The sequence below is a fragment of the Chroicocephalus ridibundus genome, chromosome Z, assembly GCF_963924245.1.
Source record: "Chroicocephalus ridibundus chromosome Z, bChrRid1.1, whole genome shotgun sequence".
NCBI classification, from domain to species: domain Eukaryota; kingdom Metazoa; phylum Chordata; class Aves; order Charadriiformes; family Laridae; genus Chroicocephalus; species Chroicocephalus ridibundus.
Window position 1 is genome coordinate 87,046,441 of NC_086316.1, and position 17,542 is coordinate 87,063,982.

Consider the following 17,542-nt stretch of genomic DNA (forward strand, 5'->3'; position numbering starts at 1 on the left):
GTTAGCGTTTGCTGGCTCTGATGCTTGATAACGCACTGAAGAAATGACCTGTTACAGTGCAAGAGCCACTGACATCCCTCTGAACGGACCAGGGCATCCTCTGGAAAAAACAAGGAAGGTAAACTTGACAACTTCTGTGTTTCTTAAGTAAGAAAGAAGTGAGTAAGAAGAAAAGGCATATTTTCTTGGAACTGCAATGGGGAAAATAATCTGACAACAGGTTTTCATACAAGTCTATGCAGCTTATATTTGAATACTGGCTGCTGAATGAGCTTTTCCAAGATGATCTCTTGCATCCAAGAACCCCCCTACACAGGGCTGTCCCACGGAGGACAGGACCGACACCTGCCACCTCTCCCTGTCCCTAAGCTGGTAACTCCAGCGTCGCTGCCAGGGAGCCATATTTCAATGAACTTGTGCGAGGAGTGTTTTTAGAAAGTATTTGCCTGTGTGCTCACCGGTACATTAGCAGGAAAATGGTGAATGCTGGGATTCTATAAAGGATTCTAGTAGAAAACAGATAAAAGACATACAAATAAATGTATTAGTGCAGATTAATAAAACCTGATCCATATATGATGAACACATAAAGCTACACAGTGCCCTCTCTGTCCCTTTGCATTCACGGAGGAGGGCACTGTTACACCCAGTGGCGATAACGGGCTTTTTAGAAGTATCTGATTTTCTCCGTCCTTTTCCTGTGTCGCGGTGTCGGTGCCAGTGCTGCGGTGGAAGGTGGTGGGACCCTCCCTGGCAGCCTCAGACCCAGCATCCTGCTGGAGCAGGAGAGGGGTGACCCTCCTCCCTCCCTCACTCTCCTCTGCCTCCATGGCACGGGCTGAAATCCCCCCTGAGATCCCACGCGTCTGCCTGCCCCTGGCGCTGAGCCGTGTCGCTGGGGGTGATGGCTGTCCCCCTCCCCAGGGAGAGGGACCATCCCAGGAAGCGTGGGGAGATGCTCTGCCCAGCTCAGCGCCGGGGGCTGCCTGGTGAAGGCACAGTTGTACCAAGCGCCGGCCATGGTGTCCCCACCAGCATTGCCCTTCACCTGGGAGCTGGTTCCAAAGCCGCTGGCAGCCGGGAGGGTGCTGCCGTGTGGACCCTCAGCAGCAGCAGCCTTGGTCCCTCTGGGCCTGCAGCCGCCAGAGGTGTTAGATGGGGCTGCCAGGTAGGACAACCAAGTCCTCTCATGGTGAGTGCCCCAGGGAATGACCAATGAAGGCAATAACAGTGTTTACAAGTCATGGTTTACATCGCCAGATGCAAAGGCAGGTGTTTTTCCTGTATCTAATACTGGGGGCACCCAGCTGTCTTCTGCAACCCCCAGCGGATCCTCCCTCTTGGTGACAGGACCTTCCAGAAAGCGGGTCCATGGGATCACCCAGCTTCTCTCAGCAAAGTGCTGTCACTCACCGGGGCTTGGCAGAGCCACCACTCTTCTGTGGGGATGGAGAACATCACCCAGCCCAGGCAAAGGGGGCTCAGCACAGAGTGCATTCCACATCTGGGGTGCACTGTAATTGTATCTTTTGCACTTTGTGGACCAATATCTGAGGCCAGGATCAAGGGAGGAGAGGAGAGGAGAGGAGAGGAGATGAAAAAGGGAGAAGACAGAGAAAAGACAGAATGAGACAGAAAGGAAGGGAGGCAGGAAGGAAGGAAGGAAAAGAGAGAAAGAAAGAAAAAACCCAAATCATACTGAGTGCATTTATTCATTTAAAATGAGTATTTTTACTTAATTGGGTGGAGATAGAGAGCGAGAGACTTAAAAACCTGTAGGAAGGTGCCACATGTATTCATTTGCAAATTTCATTCACAGACTAGCTCTTGGAGAACTTACAAAGTCCTTCATTTTATAGAATGTCTGAGCCCCTCGGGAGCAGCACTGTGTACATCATCCGCGTGCAAGGGCTGTACAGCTTCTGTGTGGGTTATCATGCGTGATAATTACTATGGCTGTGCGAGTGCAGAGACGGGCTGACGCCCCCACTGCTGTAACCGCAGGACCCTGCTCCACAGAGCTGCTGGAGATGACCGCTGCTGTCCCGCGGTGGCCTGGTGGAGATGACCGCTGCTGTCCCGCAGACTCGGTTGGATTTAGCACAGTGAAAGCTTTTTCCCAGGGTTTAGGTGCCCTACCCTGGCATAATCTTCCAGGTTGGCCAGACCTATGTTTAGCCTTACATGGAGATAACTCCTAGAATAAATGCGGTGAGCTCATTTTGGCCTATGCAAGTCGTTTGCTGGTAGCCCAAGCCCCAGAATTTGGCACACGTAGCAGCTGAGCAGAGGGCCACTGCTGTCACTCGACGTTTGAACTGCATTTGAAGGCCGAGAGGCTGCGAAATTAAAGCAGCCTGGAGAAGCCTGCGCTGCTGACTGACCATGCTTCGCTGGTAGCTACCAGGCCTTGGTTTCCTACAAGTCCCCACTGCGTCCTGTACACATTGGCATTTTTGTCCCAAGCTGTAGAGTTATACGCTTCACTTTTTGCCTTCTGATATATTTAGCATAGAGATGGTCAAAACCTTTCTTTTAAGTTTTTGCAGGAAATGTCACCGTTTGAATACCGGGTTTGTTTCAAAATTTTTGAAACAGACATGTTTTTATTAGAAATATACGTATTTATTTCTGCAAGCAGTATTAAATGAGCGGTTACCTCTATGTTATGCATCAGAAACATGATTTCGCTAAAAAATACACATGTAATGGCATTTTGATCACTTCAAAAAAAATGGAAAAAGGCACATTTTTTCCCCAATATTATCTTTTTCAAAGCTATTTATTTTCCATGGGGAAAAATGTTATGTTAACAAATGAGGATCAGTTCTAACCTCGCACTAAGCAGTCACAGCACGTAAGTTTCGACCCCTCCCCTTCGGGGTTTTAAAGTCTCTCTCTCTGTCGCTTGTCTATATTTACATGTAATGCTATAGAGCTAAGTGCATTCCTCTGCCTGCCCCCGCTCCGCAGCCCCTGTGAGACAGGGCCGAACTCGCAGCCCCTGGACAGTGGGGGCTCTTCTACATGACACAACATTTCTGCTCAGCAGCCTGTTTCATTTCGGTGAAGGTGGCTTGTGCCTTTTCTTTGATGGCATCCATGTCCATGTTCTGGATGTTCTGCAGCTGTCCCAGGATAGAGTCCTTGTCCTCCTCCTCCACCTGATCTTCTGCCACCATCTTCTGAAGGTCTTCTGGCAAACCCACGTCATCTCCAGCCATCTGTATTTGATTCTCGTCCAATTCACTCTGATACAAGAGGCAGAAAATAAAAACAGTACATGAGAGTATTTCTGCTACCCCAGGATCTACCAAGGAGTCTCTTTTTTTGCTTGTTTCTTTTAGGGAGAACCAAAACATATGCACAGATTTTTCAGTCAAAGTTTTTAGATGCAGCTTGGGAATTCAGGGGCTCAATCAGCCCCCATACTAGTGCTAAGATTTTTCAGACAATGTCAATTATATTTCTTTGGAGGGTTTCAGTAGTGTCAAAACTGAAGCCCTCCGTGCCATTTGCCATTTTAGAAATCTTTGCTGCGTGTGTTAGCTGTGCTAACGTGCTGATACTGCAGGAAGTCCACTAGGAGTTATCTGTCTCCACCAAAGATGCGCTGCAATATTCCGCCGAGGCTGTCAGCTCTGCTGCCATTTGGTCGACGGAGCAACAGCTTTAGAAAAACTGTGTGGCTACGATTCCCCCATTCATTTGTGGGTGGCTATTTTTAGGTATCAGCACTAAACTGAAGCCTTCCTGAAGAAAGATGCATTAAACCTAGGGAAGAATTACTGGAAAAAAGGTCCCCATCTTTCCCAAACCATGTCTAAACTATATCTAGGTCTTTGGATGGCATCTCTTGAGTTGTGATGGCGAGCAGGGGCTGCCTGGCATGTAACCAGAGCAGCGCTGGTGAACGGGGTAACGGGAGGACTTGGGCAACAAAGGAGAGGGTGGAGGTTGGGGGTGAGTCTGAGAAAGCAAAAGGAGAAGGAACTGGTTAAGCAATGAAAGGGCCGGGGTGCAGCTAGCGCTGCACGCACTCGCGCCCTGCCTGCCCGCTGAAGCGCTCTGTCAGTGGGGCTATGTCAATTTTTCAAACAATGGCGATTTTGTTCACATTTTGTGGCGGATTCTGATGGATCCAGAGCTCAGAGGAACAGGATATTTTGACACAGTTCACACATCAAAGATAAGCATTAATGCCTCATTACATCTCCAAAATGAAGCATGACAGCAGCAAAGGCCTGATATGAATAAGCAGCAATGCTGTCAGCAGGAGGTGTTTTTGAGAGTGAGAGGGGTCTTGGGTTTGCATGAATGAATGAATGCAAGAATGAATGGGCGGACGTACATGAGCAATGTCTGCGGTTCCAGGCCTTCGCGAGGACGGGCAGACCAGGATGCTTGACTGCATAGCCACTATTTACCCTTACATACATTTGCACAGCTTTATGTTTGCAATAACTCCCCTTTAACCCGATTTCTCCCGCTATCTCTTATGAAAATATGGCGAGGTGTATCATGATTGTTAATACTATCCAGTAAATGTGTGAGGACGTCTCTTGATCCCTTTGGCTAAGGGATCTGCTGTCAGATCCGTGGGAGCTAGAAACAATATCCCCATCGGCAGAAGTTTTCTTTATTGACTGTCCAGCAGGAAAAAATGTGTTAAGCTTTTAATCAGCAAGTGCTGGCTACCAGAGGGGTTAGACCTTTTGAAATTCTCCCAAGTAGCAGGAGAGGATGATAAAAAAAGATACTGGGCTAATTACTGAAAAAGTCCCCCTAAACAGACAACCACACTTGTTCTTTTCTTTAGAACTAGTTATAATTCAAGACATCATCACTGCACGCTACTGCATATTATGTGGAGAGATGCCCATACAGGCACACAAAAGCCACTCTGGCGATGTGAACAACCATGTGGCACGTTCTTGCACCAAAGCCCCGTGTCCTACTGCCGCCCGAGGTGTGATGCACAGCACAGTTTGGTGGTTCAGAGTGTTCCCTGACCAAAGAAGAACATATTCAGACGCAATCTAAAGCAGCACAGTTCTGGCCAAGTCACCTGCCTCTACCCACTTGGCATTTAGCCTGTCCCTGAACAGACCGAGGATGAGCTTCCGCAGGGTAGGGTTGCTCAACAAGAAGCCAAGAAGCACAGACGATGTGTATGGCTTCTGCTCCTTCTTCTAAAATTTGACAGATCTAGTTCTGTTACTTTGATTTGAAATGGAAATGTAGGATTAAGTTTCTGATTTTACCTGTTGGTTTTGTTTGGTTTGTTTGGTTTATTTAAGTCTGGTGGAAATAAGTTAAAGCTTGTTTTCTCACAAGGAGAGACCAGAAGATTTTCCCACGGGATGTTTTTAAGGTCCGGCTAATGCTGCGAGTGTCCAAGTGCACAGTGGGCCTGCAGCTCCAAGCGCTCGCTTCTGGAAGTCAGGCTGAGAAACGCGGTGCTGGCAAAGCGTGGTGTCGGTGAGCTGCAGGCAGCAGCCTGCCACCAGAGCACAAGCAGGTGCCACTGTCCCAGCACGCACACGCCTGGGGACTGCTACTTGCCTGAGGTCAGACATGGCTCTGACAGTGACAGAGTCACCGCCCTGCCTCAGAATACACTCAGCTTGGACTCAGAGAGCACCCAAACCAGGCAGAACTCATGCACAGGACAGATGGGGCCATGGGCTCTAACAAACCCATATAGAAACCCTCGGGATCCTGGTAAACCTGCGCCGGACTGGGTGGCCTCTCTCCTGATGACTTCAACCTCCATGCTCTCCAGGTCTCTGCAAGTGTTCGGCCACCCTTTTAGCATCTCCGAGAACACAGAAACAACATCTATTCTAGTAAATTAAATATGCCTGGCACTGGTCTCTTGCCCCAAGGCCAGCTGGCCTGGAACAGCCCACTGCGATGCTATTGAACTCTCTCGCCCTACCAAACGGGGTGGTCCCTGTTGGGAATGCCTGTCCCACCTCCCAGACTGGCCCTGGGAACTGCTTGGGAGAGTGCCCGGGCCAGAACTGGGTCAGACACTACTCTGACAACTCATCAGCATGGACGATAGGCTCCTACTGCCTGGTCATATTCTTTGACCCTGATTATGCCTCTGATGCGGTCAGACTCAAATACATTCTGTTACAGGTGCAATATAATACCGCGTTCTTTATACATACATGACAAACAGGTGCAAGCAGAAAGCAGGTAGTCTAAATATCTGCTTATATGGTCTGACTGCAAACAAAAGAGATCAAAGCTCACAGACTAATCCACAGGGGAGCCAAACTGTTCGCCAGCATCACTGTGTGATGTCCTACTTTCCTTATGTCTAACTTATCCTGTCATAAAATCTACCTATGGCCACGCACAGAGACCCTTAGGTGAATCCCATGATCCATCACCTATAATGTACCAGTTACCTACAAAATCAGAGTTCATCTTGCCTTGACCAGCAAGTGGGACTTTGGTGAGCCACACAGCAGCCCCATACTGACCTATGCCATCTGGGGGCTGCAGGTACCCCACGGGTAGGTAGGAGGAGCCACAGGTCGGAAACACCAGCCTCCTGCCCCACAAACACCCCCTTGTCCCATCCCCACACAGGGATCGCACGGAAGGAGCGTGGAGGCTGCTTGGCCCCCCAGGCACCGCCATGTCTCTGCCCAGACAGGCTCCAAGGAGAACTACATTGCCCCCGGGGTGCAGAAACCCCACTCCAGCTCTTGCCAGGCCCAGTCCTGCCCATAGCTACGCCGCAGCCATGCCGTGCCGTGCCTGGGCAGTCCGAGCCTGGCTGGTTGGCTGGCTCTCCATGCTGGCCCGTGCTTGCCCCCCTGAGGACCACGGTGTCGCTGGGCCCTGCTGCCAGCCCCCTCCCGAGCCGGCGGGACCATGCCCATGGGCCAGGGCACTGCTGGCATCCCCCATCACCGGGACCTTCTCAGGGACCAGTCCTGATCCCGCTGCCTCCTGACAGCCACACTCTGACTCTGTTTTTCCACAGTGGATCCACAGCTGTTTCACCCTGGCCTATTAAGAAAACATTTAGATCAGCAAAAGAATTCTTCCAGTTTAGCAAATACTTGTTTTCAGATACTTATCAAAAGCCTGTATGCTCTGAAGAGCTTCTCCTGAGACAAGTTTCTCTTCCTGCCTGGTCAATATGCATCCCTGTGTAATGGTTGCATACAAGTAAAAAATCCTTTAATTCTGGAACGGCGCTATTCATTGAATCAAGTCTTGACAATATTCCCATCACAGCACAATAGAGCAAGAGCTGTTTGAGATTACATGACTACATGTCCCTTTCACGGCGAGAAGCTTTCCTTTTCAATGTCTTTAGCAGCGCCTGTTATTGAAAAGACACCTGATTGCATCTGAATACTCCTTCCCTCTAAATACCAGTGAAGGAAACACATCCTGCTGTTCAGTAACTGAGTCTTGCAGAGCAGTGCCCACAGAAGTGCTTTCACTCCAGGAAGGGACCCACCTGCTTGGAGGAGATGACACAGCCCCTTCCTGAGGTGCTAGAAACTCATATAATGCAACCCGTCCCCAGCACTCAGAAGAACGGCACTGACGTGGCCATGCTCTGCCAGAGAGCAGTGGCATTTGAGGTGACACGGTGGATATATGTGATGTGGAATGGGTGGTGGAGCCTGTGGGGAGAGGTCACCGTGCTGCAGATGAGGTCTTCGGACAGGGTGGATGGGCCTGTGGTCAGATGTTCCTCTCCTGCATCACAGGCACCATCACCTCAAGCCCCTGTGCTCAGACCTTGCAGAAGTGATTACTGGATCCCAGTTCAGGAAAATGGCAGTAAGCGACTAAAAGAGTTTGGTGCGGGGATTTTTTATTAAAATATTTATTTAGGTATTTATTTAATTTCAAAGAAATGCTTTGTATGGAGGTGATGCATTGAACACTCCAAAGATGAAAAAGTCATCCACAGATCAAATGTCTCATGGCTAAAAACATCTTTCTGATGACAAACCTAAGTTGACAATTCTGTTAATAGGATTAGGTTCATTAGGGGACTGCTTTCTCTTATAAATCTGGCCCAGATAGCACGGAGCTTTAGACTTTGCACTGAAAGGGGGCCCTGCTTAGTCCTGAATTTCATGCTTTCATTTACAGTGTGTTCTAGTGATTGATACTGGTAATATTCAGGGTTCCTATCCCATACCAGGCTACCTGAAATGACTTTCACTTTTCAAAATAATGCATTTTGCTGCTATAATGTTGTATCAGAGAGTTGAATTTTTTTCAGAGACACATGGCGTGTACTTAATAATTTCATTTCCTTCCTGATATAACAGATGTTTTGATAAGGGCTGATGAAAAGAAAACAGACCTTCAGCCAAGAAATGCTATATAGGTAGACAGAAATGCAGAAAGGCATATCCTGCAAAATTTACTTGCAACCGCCGCAAATCAGCAAAGCTAAGTATATGCTTAATATCTTCTTTGACAGCTTAGAGCCCCTCTCCTACCTTGGAGGCGAGCCCCAAAGAGCACGTGGGGTGCACCAAAGTCAAGATGCTGCTGGAGACAGGGCAGGTCACCATGGCACGCTCTGGGTGCGCCAGGGAGACCCGAACACCATCTCAGAACTGGACAAAAGCACTAGGGAAGGGAGACATTCAAAATCACAGAGATACACCCAGCTCCACTGGCTGTTGGTTGAGAGTCGGGCACATAAGTGTCCCAAAACCTTTGAAACCAGCCCTTAAATCTGGGGCCTCGCAGAGCGCGGTGGGGAAATGCTGTTCAGTAGCTGGCTCAGCATATGCCTCCAAAAGGAAAACAAAGCCTAATGATATTTTACTACTCAGCTGCTAATTAAAATGCTGGTGTTTAGAGATTTAGGCTTACAATCCAATCAACCACTCAAAATCTTGTACTTAATTTTTTTTTTTTTGCATAATTAATCTTTCTGTAATTAAACTTGCCCTCAGAATATGTTTTCCTCTTTCTTGTCACAGTGCTGAGCACCCGCGGCCCAGAACAAATGGAGTATTGCACCTGATGGACACAGACGAGCACGGTGGATAATCTGCCCTTGCTCCTTCCACCGCTATAGATGACACTGGCCATGCACTAACATACATATGCGTTTCTCCAGGCCTATCTCCATCTCTTCCAGACGGATACTCTGTCCAGAGGGAATCTGAAGAACGTGGTAAATTTCTCTAGTCTTTTTGACACCAGATCAAAAAGTATCTTTTTGATACTTTTCGGCACCTCCAGTTCATCCCAATGAGCCCGAGGCGTTGCAGGCTCTGCCCAGTTTGCAGGAGAAACGTGGGTTTGGTGATGCCTGGAAACGTTGGACCACACAGTGCTGGCACGAGCGATTCTACAGAGGGACCTGCAACCATAACAGAGCACCTCTAGGGAGTGAAAAAGAGATCAAAGCTCAAGTGCAAGTACATGTGTGACCTTGATTTCCATCTGCGAAGGACTGACGGGCTAATAATACTTCCATTTAAAGGGGTAATTTGAATGAGAAGCTATAGGTATAGCAATAACACCTTCATTTCTGAAGATGACAAACTGTCAGATAATTTTAGAAGTCAAAGGTCCTTACAGAGAGTTTGTTGATCTGAAATGAGTTGCTATACAGAACCGTATTCACTTCAATTTGCTCTGTTCAACACTGGCACAGTGGGAGGGCAAGTGGGGGTAGTTTAATTGAGGTTTCTCCACACCATTTTTTCCCTTGTTCCCCCCCGCCCCCCCCAGGCCCTGTCTCAAAACATTCTGCCATACTTTTTTAAGACAGCACTTCTCTTTCTTGGAAAGTCAGCTAGCAAGGTTTTGGTTGCAAAACCCATGTTTTTAAAGTTAGAGAAAAGTACCTTTTTCATCCCTGATTATGAACGAAGCCTGCCCGAATGGTTAAATACAGATGGTATAATTTTATCTAAGTCACGAGGTTTGATTCACTTTTCATCCAAATTGTAATTTGCCCTTAGGGTTCAAGCAAACGATTGAGAGTGGTGCAATTTTATGAACGCGGCACTAGAGGGCCCTTGACGGCTCAGGGTTCGAAACAGCATCAAACGAACGCTGTCGAAAAAATACAGGATTTACAATTTGTGTTTAGATTATATAATGTTATACATTATACATTATAGATGAGCTGGCTTTTATGTCACACCTTATTTCATCCAACTAGAACCAGTATTTGTGTGGATGCTGAGCAGATAAAACCTGCCGAAGGCGTCCAGGCAGCGGATGGCCAGTGAAGGGCACTGCCTGACCCGGGGTACCGGCAGCCTTCCCAGGGCAGGGCCTATGTGTGCAACCTGGCACATTCCTCCTGCAGGTGCTAGAAGATGCGATAGGCACTTCAGGCTCGGACAATGCCTTCACAAGGCTTTTTGTGCTTTTACAAAGCTAAAAATCACAGCTCCTGGGAAGACATTTGAGTCCCAAGGAGGCAGGCGCCCGCAGGCCTCGGGCTGACTTGGTGCCCTGCGGCTGGGTGAGCTCTGCGGCCGTAGTCCTGAAGTACCCCGGGGCATTATTAATTTGTTAGCTGAGCGTATTTTGAATGTGTTGAACTCCCTGTTGACAGGTAATGTCATTACTGCTGCTTAATTAATAGAGACTAGAAAGTGGCATGGAGAGATCTCAACCTTGACTGGGGCCGTCATCCCAGGAGAGAAGAGTCTGGGAAATGCAAGCCATATAGTGCTAGAATATTTTAATTACACTGATATAATAATCAGACTTCTGTCTACCTGGGCCATAAAGGCTCTTAATTTCCTTGGTGTCCAGCAGCTAAATACCTTTGCAGTTTTGTGCCACAGAGCAGCAACCCAGGCCTTTAGTTACACACATCTCAGTTCATCCTATTTGGAAACTGGGTGATACAAAAAAGGCCACCAAAACACAAAGAAGTCCGTATCTTTATGTGGCTGATGAACCAGCAAGCCCCGAGCTCTGCTGGCTGGGGGAGATGGAATGAAAAAGACAGAGCGAGCACAGATCAGATGGTCATAACACCGTCTGCAAAGGGAAAAGCAACCAGAGAACTCTAGGTAACAGCCATTATTTCCAGGAGGCATTTTCTCAAATGATACACTTTCAGCAAGACACTGAAGTCATATTTGACATAACTGTATGCAAAGGATATCTTAATGAAGCTGGAAAAATAAATCTCTTTAGAAATCTTTTACAAGCAATGAAGGAGTGACCAGGCTAAGAGCAGTTTAATAGCACATAAACCACCACCGATCTAAGATTAGTTATTCCTGGGAGAACTCACATGACATTATAACAATCTATGAATAAGGAGCCTACGCAAACCTGAGTCTCCAAAGGCTTTCCAGAAATAAGCTCTTTTCATTACCTACATAGACGCAAGTTCAGGGATGGATGCAACCCAGGTTTTAGCAGAGGGAAGGCTCTCGTTGGTACCACAGGCTATGGGAGCACATGGTCTACTTCTCTGTGTCAGGGTGGAAGGAAGCAGCTCTTGAACTGCAGCAGATGCTCCCTCTGAGAGGGGCTGTGAGAATCTTTCCACTAGATTCATCTACTGAGCAGAGGAAAAAGGATCTAAAGGCAGCAGCCACCAGGGAAAACCACAGCTCCGGCCTCTTCCATTTCTGTACTGAGCTGCAGTGGGGATCCCACTAATGAAGGTGATTTGCCATTTTCAGAACTCTGCATTGGCAGACAGTTTGCTTTAAAATCGGCCATGGAACGAGATGAGATCAGGAACTGCAGGCTTACCTTAGGGAGCCTGTACTTTTCTCTCAGATGAACCCTCAGACAGGCTCGCTCTGCTTTTTTCTGTGCAAACGCTGCATCTCTTTCCATCCTGGAAATCAGAAAAAATATTTCTTCAAGATACTAATAAAATACTTTTTTTTTTTTTCACACTGAGCTGAGTTTCTTGGCTGCAAAGAGCTACAGGCAGGAGTTATTCCCAAAGCTGTGAAAGGCACAAAAGGAGTGCTATCAATAAAGGGATGCTTTAGTGGGGATTTTTAAATAAATTGCTTTTATTTATGTGTAAATACAGGGACTTCCTGTACCCCAGGCTTTTTCTCAGAACAGTTCCCTCGAGTGCTGTGAAGAATGAAGGATAAGCCGATACTGCTTGTCTGGAGTTTGTACCTGCACTGGCTGTTATTGCTCACTGTAACAGTGAATAATTCCAGTAAGCAGAACAAAAAAAGTTACGCTTATTCCTTGCTTATTCCACTGGGGCACTTATAGAGCCGCGGAGGCCTGCCAGTGCTCCTGTTCTACAAACGTGACATTCTCAGAGCGTAAAACACACGCCTGCACGGCGGCAGAATGGTCTTTCTGAGTCAGACCAAAAGTTTACCCATCCTGGAGCCCATCTCCAACAGCAGCGGACACTTAGGGAAAGGATTTAGGAAGAGGATAAGCACCCTTATGAAAACTGCCCAGCTTCCAAAAACCAGTGGTGTAGGGTACTGGTGCTGGAAGCTGGCTCTACATCATTGTCTTTAATAGCCCTGCACGGCTTCTGTCACCTATGAATTTTCCTTGTCTTTTCTGCATCCATTTGTTGTTTCAGAACATCCTACAGCAATGAATTCCATGGCTTCCCTGTGTAGAAAACTACTTCTTTTATCTGTGATTTGATAAAATGCTTTCGTTAGATTTAAGAACTGTTCAGCACAATTTTTGGTTAGACTACTTATGTATTTATTTGCAAAATGCTTCTCCTCAAAGAATTTTGGTAACATTTGATAATATTCACCTTCTCCCCTTTCCCTTAATTTTTTTTCCCAGAAGCGTTTTCATGGAAATTCTTGGGCAAAATTGATTTTGTTCCAGAATAGGTATTTTGTCACATAAAAGCTACTTGCAAGATGAAATGTTATTTTTCCTCTGTTTCCACAAACGAGTGTTTGAGTTCCTCTCTCTCTCTCTAAAAAAAAAAACCCAAACCAAAAAACTAACCAAACAAAAGTTTCACATTAACTGGAAGTCATCGTAAACTTCTTTCATCCAGTCAAGAGCCTGCGATGTTCAGCACAAACCGTCGCTCCCCCCAGGCTTAACCTCTTGTGGTGCTGGAAGCGAATTGCCCATGGCGGTGCTGGAGACCGCCAGCACCAGCCACCCGCGTGCTCCTGCGCATTACACATTTTCCTGAGAAACAGGAGAACAGGTTCGGGGACGCATTTAGATAAATATGCATGCCAGCGTGTGCTGCCTCTTTGAAAGTACTCCAAATGTTCCTATTTCAGTTCCAAACTACTCCCAGAAGGCTCCGGCACTGATTCCCCAACACAGTTCAGTGTGTAAGGCACACATGCCACGCTTGAAAACATTATAGAAATAATTCTTTTTCCGAGTATTTTCCCTATCCCAGGAATCCCGTTTCGCTTCTCTGTCTCGATAAAGCATCTTCCTGCCAGCAGGTGTTATTTCTCTTTTAAATTACCCTTGACAAAATGCACAGCAAAACGTTCTATATTTTATTCCAAACCAAGTGATACCTATTCAAGGTTTTATGATAGAAATGGCTGCTGCTAAATACAGACCTGGATACCTCAAATTCCGTCAGTCATTAACCTTTCACCTATAATCATCTTACATGAAGGATTTACACAACCATTATGTAATTGACCATTAGAGGAACAGATGCATTTGAGATTTAAAAGTCAATTGTTTTATTTATAATTATGCATGATTTGAACTCCTACATGTTAAGTCCTTTAGTTTACTTCTGTTTTGATAAACACAGCAAGTGGTGCAGACTATCATTACAGACAAAATAAAATTGAGATTTAATCAGCTGAAGAGTTCTACTTTATTTAGTAGATTTTAGAAAAAAAATAACTGAAAATGCAACTACAGAGAATAACAATCTTAATAACAATCTTCAAACTTTTCTCCAGCTCTTTTCTCCATGCATTTAATATAGCACTCATTGCTTTTTCACGTTTGCCATAATAAATGTGGACAAAGAAAAGATTATGTATTGAAAGTGTACTCCACACCGAGTTCTCAGAGAACAAATCATGCATATTTTAGAATTAACTCCTGCACTACAAACAGTTTTCTACCTATGGAAAAAAATGATAAATAAAATCGATAGATAAAGTAACATCCACCAGGGATGCATCCAGCGTATCACGGCGTGGAGACAGCAGGAAAGCGCAGGAGAGCTGCAGGATGGGGGCAGGGGGGAAGGGGGAACATAATATTTTATCATTTCCAGTTGGTGAACTTTTATTTTGGAAAGTCTCTTCAGCAAAGATTCGTCTGCTTTAAAAAAAAAAAAAAAAAAGGGAAGAGAGCTGAATGCTTGGCTTTTTCCTGGGTTATTTAAAGCTACCGAGAATCAGCCCCGTGCTGGTAACAAGGGAACGGGTACTCACTTCTCCTCAACCATTTGCTTTTGATATTCCTCATACTCCTCCCTGGTCATCCCTGCGGCTGCTGCCGGATCAGAAGGAGTGCTTTCTTCTTTGCTTTCTTCCCCTCCACCTCCAAGTCCCAAATTCTTTACCTGGTTGCTCAACATACTTTTCATTAGAAAGGCCATCTTCTCAAGAAAAAACAGGAGCTACAAGAAAACAACTACAAGAAAAGCAAACCAAACCAAAGCTGTTTTCAAAACCAACAATTGTAAGCAAGAGAGTTTCTACAGCCACATCAGCTCTTCAAGGGCACAGTGCTAGTGAAACGTGAATGCCAAAACCAGTTTGTCAGCCATAATCTGGATTAAAGAGTGAACTCCTTAATATCTAGAGGCAGATGGTTCAGATTACTCAAAAAAAATAAATCATTAGATGCAGCTACCTACTTTTTATATTAATACCTTAAGCTAATTGTACGCACACACAAATATCAATTACAGTGTGCATTTTGACTTCTTCAGTTTTGAAACTCTCAGAGAGATGAAAACATTCCCCAGAACACAACGGATCTGAATTAAAAACCTCGTTGACTAAACGGCCATAGTAAAATTGTAAAATTTGGGCTACTCAGCAGAAAACCCTTTTGGCTTTACACAATCAAGTGAGATTTGAAAACTGGAATTCTTCATTAAGCAGAAAACCCAATCCTTTTTATCCATTAATATTTTATCATGTTGGGCAGAAAGTATATTGAATGATTTTTCTTCATCCACTTCTCATGTGGCTGGTTTGTCTCACAGATGAAGGGGGCACTACTGCTATCATTACTTTTTTTTCCCCAAGAAATTAATCATAAAAAAAGCAAATCTCGTCTTCCTACTTTTTGTTCCTTAGGGTTTATTTCAGCTCTTCCCCGGGCTGTGTCCACGTACATCACTGCTTTGACTGGTGCTGCACAGAATACCTGGTCGTTTTAGTCTTAACTGTCAGTAAAGGAGAAATTAATTTAATTCTATATTTTGTAACACAGCCCTGGTACCTTTCGTTTGTGGATCGCTTGTGTAGGTCCTCATCTTTCCAACCTTTATTCCCGTCATCAGCCTCACCACGTCTGTTCAGCTGAAGATGTGCAGGATCTGCTACCTAGATCATAGACAATTCTGGGAAAGAAAATCATCTGCTGGGTCTCAAAAGGTCATGATTTTGGGGCTTGAGCATTTATCCTACTATGACCGACTGTGCATGCCTTAGTGAAACATTCTGTAATTTTGATTATCTAAATGGTTCTCCCAGCACTCTCATAATTTCACTGAGAGATGGAAGGATTCCAGTTTGCCTAATGCCTTAATCTGTATTAGAGCCTTTCTAATTAAAGCAGACCTGTTACTATTAAAAAAAAAAAAACAAAACAAAAAAGCAAACAAAAAACCACCTAACAAAAAATCTCCATGACGTTCTGTAATCCTGGTTTATTAGTGATTAAACAAGAAACTTTAAATTTCTTTTTGAGATAGAGTATCACACAGAAGTGCAAACTCCAAATCCGAACAAAACTACTTTGATATACTAAAAATACCTAGAAAGCATTTTTCTTAAATCAAAATTGGTTTTTATAATCACTGTGCATTTTCAGAACTATTCGTAAGATGCAGGAATTTGTGGGAAGAATCAACTTTTTACATCCAACCAAGTCCAACTTTGATTACCAAAACCCTATTGTTACTTGCCCAAATGGCCAACAGAATGGAGATCACAGACCTTGGATCGCCAATCGGACGTTAAACAGAGAATGCTGAACTTGAGCATGCATTGGTCTGAAGTTGAACGCGTAAAGTTAAGTAAAATTTGCAATTTGGCAATATTCAAAAACTAAAAATGCAGCATTAAGTTTATGCATAAGGCATTTGTATACAAGTAATGAATAAACACTCAGCCTGATAAGGAACCAATTGCTTACAGGGTACCAAAAGCACCAAGTTTTAGGCACCCACCTTGGGTGCCGACAAGGACCAGCACCTCCAGAATAATTGCCGTTCCTGACAAGTGCTTTAACTATTGCCTGTATCGAAGTTAAAAACCACTTACTGCTTTTTGTTGGTTAAAGGGATCACACGCTTAATGAAAACATACAGACAGCTGCTAAATAAGTACTCGTGTTGCCACTTCCTTTGCTTTAAATCAACATCCTTTCCCTCTTGCTTAAGTGAAATTAAAATTAAAGGCTCAGTTCCCGTTTTGTCCGGCGGAGCTGGGTGATACGAAAAGGCCTGTGTTCCATACCCAAGGAACGTAGGCGTCTCCAGCCCCAGGACAGAATCCAGCGTCTCCAAACAGGCAAATCACAAAAAGCAAAATCCAAAAGCCTCACAGAGCAGCCAGCACAAAATTGCTGCAGGCAGGCAAGCGCCCAAATTCCCAGCCTTTGCTAGAAGACTGTGCCCAAAACAGCCGCAGCGACAACTCCGACCACCTAATTCCGATGTATCTCGGTGTTCTTTGAGAGGCCCAAGACTCTCCCCCCACTTCATCCATCTAGAAGAGGATGTCGCCTTTTATACAAGTCGGAACATTGGATCACTTGCACAGAAAGAGAGAAATAAATAGTTTAGGGCTTCCTCCACCAATTAGAGAAATTGCTCCTGGCTGGGGGGAAAATGATGGTCAATGAGGGAATTCTTACTCCTCCTGTGGGAGGTCACCACAGACAAACACAGTTTACTGGCTAGAACAGTTTAAAAAACAAACAAACAAACAACAAACAAACAACCCCCCAAACCGAACAAGAAAAACAAAAATAACCCAAGGAGAGACAGACCGACTTGTTTTGGGGAGGCACGTCGCACTCCAACAAACAGGAGCAAGCACCCAGGTGAAGGCACTCCGGGGAATCTGGAGGAAGAACTTCAGCGATCAGGCAGTCTACACTGAGAAAAAAGAAGGTACTTTGTACGCTCAGATTAAACAGAAAATACCTCGATTTGCTGTTGGGAGACCTAGAAGCCGACGCGCTGCTTTGCGTTTGGCCCCGAGTGCCTGATGCTCAAGGCGAGCCCCCCAACGCCACCAGCTCTCCAGGACCTGGCAGGCCTCAACCCAGACCTCGGAGCGCTCAAACTCTCCAACAACAGAGGGTAAAGAACGCTTCAAATGCACTTCCTTGGATTTCATGGATGTGTACC

The 17,542-nt window shown here is 45.5% G+C and overlaps 1 protein-coding gene across 2 annotated transcripts; it reads right to left on the reverse strand.

Annotated features, from left to right (window-relative positions):
• Nucleotides 1–1,749: 1,749 nt before the first annotated feature.
• CPLX4 (complexin 4) lies at nucleotides 1,750–17,462 on the reverse strand. Of its 2 annotated transcripts, XM_063319724.1 has the most exons (4): nucleotides 15,403–17,462; nucleotides 14,382–14,583; nucleotides 11,749–11,836; nucleotides 1,750–3,251 (listed from the first exon to the last, which is right to left on the reverse strand). In XM_063319724.1, exons 2-4 carry the CDS (start codon nucleotides 14,546–14,548, stop codon nucleotides 3,024–3,026), a joined length of 483 nt encoding a protein of 160 aa, XP_063175794.1. In that variant the 5' UTR covers nucleotides 14,549–14,583; nucleotides 15,403–17,462; the 3' UTR covers nucleotides 1,750–3,023. The 2 variants fall into 2 exon arrangements, with proteins under 2 accessions (XP_063175794.1, XP_063175793.1); XM_063319723.1 differs by having other exon boundaries at nucleotides 14,382–17,462.
• Nucleotides 17,463–17,542: the final 80 nt, after the last annotated feature.

Excerpts from the sequence above, each read along its gene's own strand:
- CPLX4 (XM_063319724.1), bottom strand. The coding sequence starts at position 14,548 with ATGGCCTTTCTAATGAAAAGTATGTTGAGCAACCAGGTAAAGAATTTG. Across the intron at positions 11,837-14,381 it reads AAGCAAATGGTTGAGGAGAA|GATGGAAAGAGATGCAGCGT; the intron begins GTGAGTACCCGT and ends TCTGATTTCCAG. Across the intron at positions 3,252-11,748 it reads AAAAGTACAGGCTCCCTAAG|AGTGAATTGGACGAGAATCA; the intron begins GTAAGCCTGCAG and ends CTCTTGTATCAG.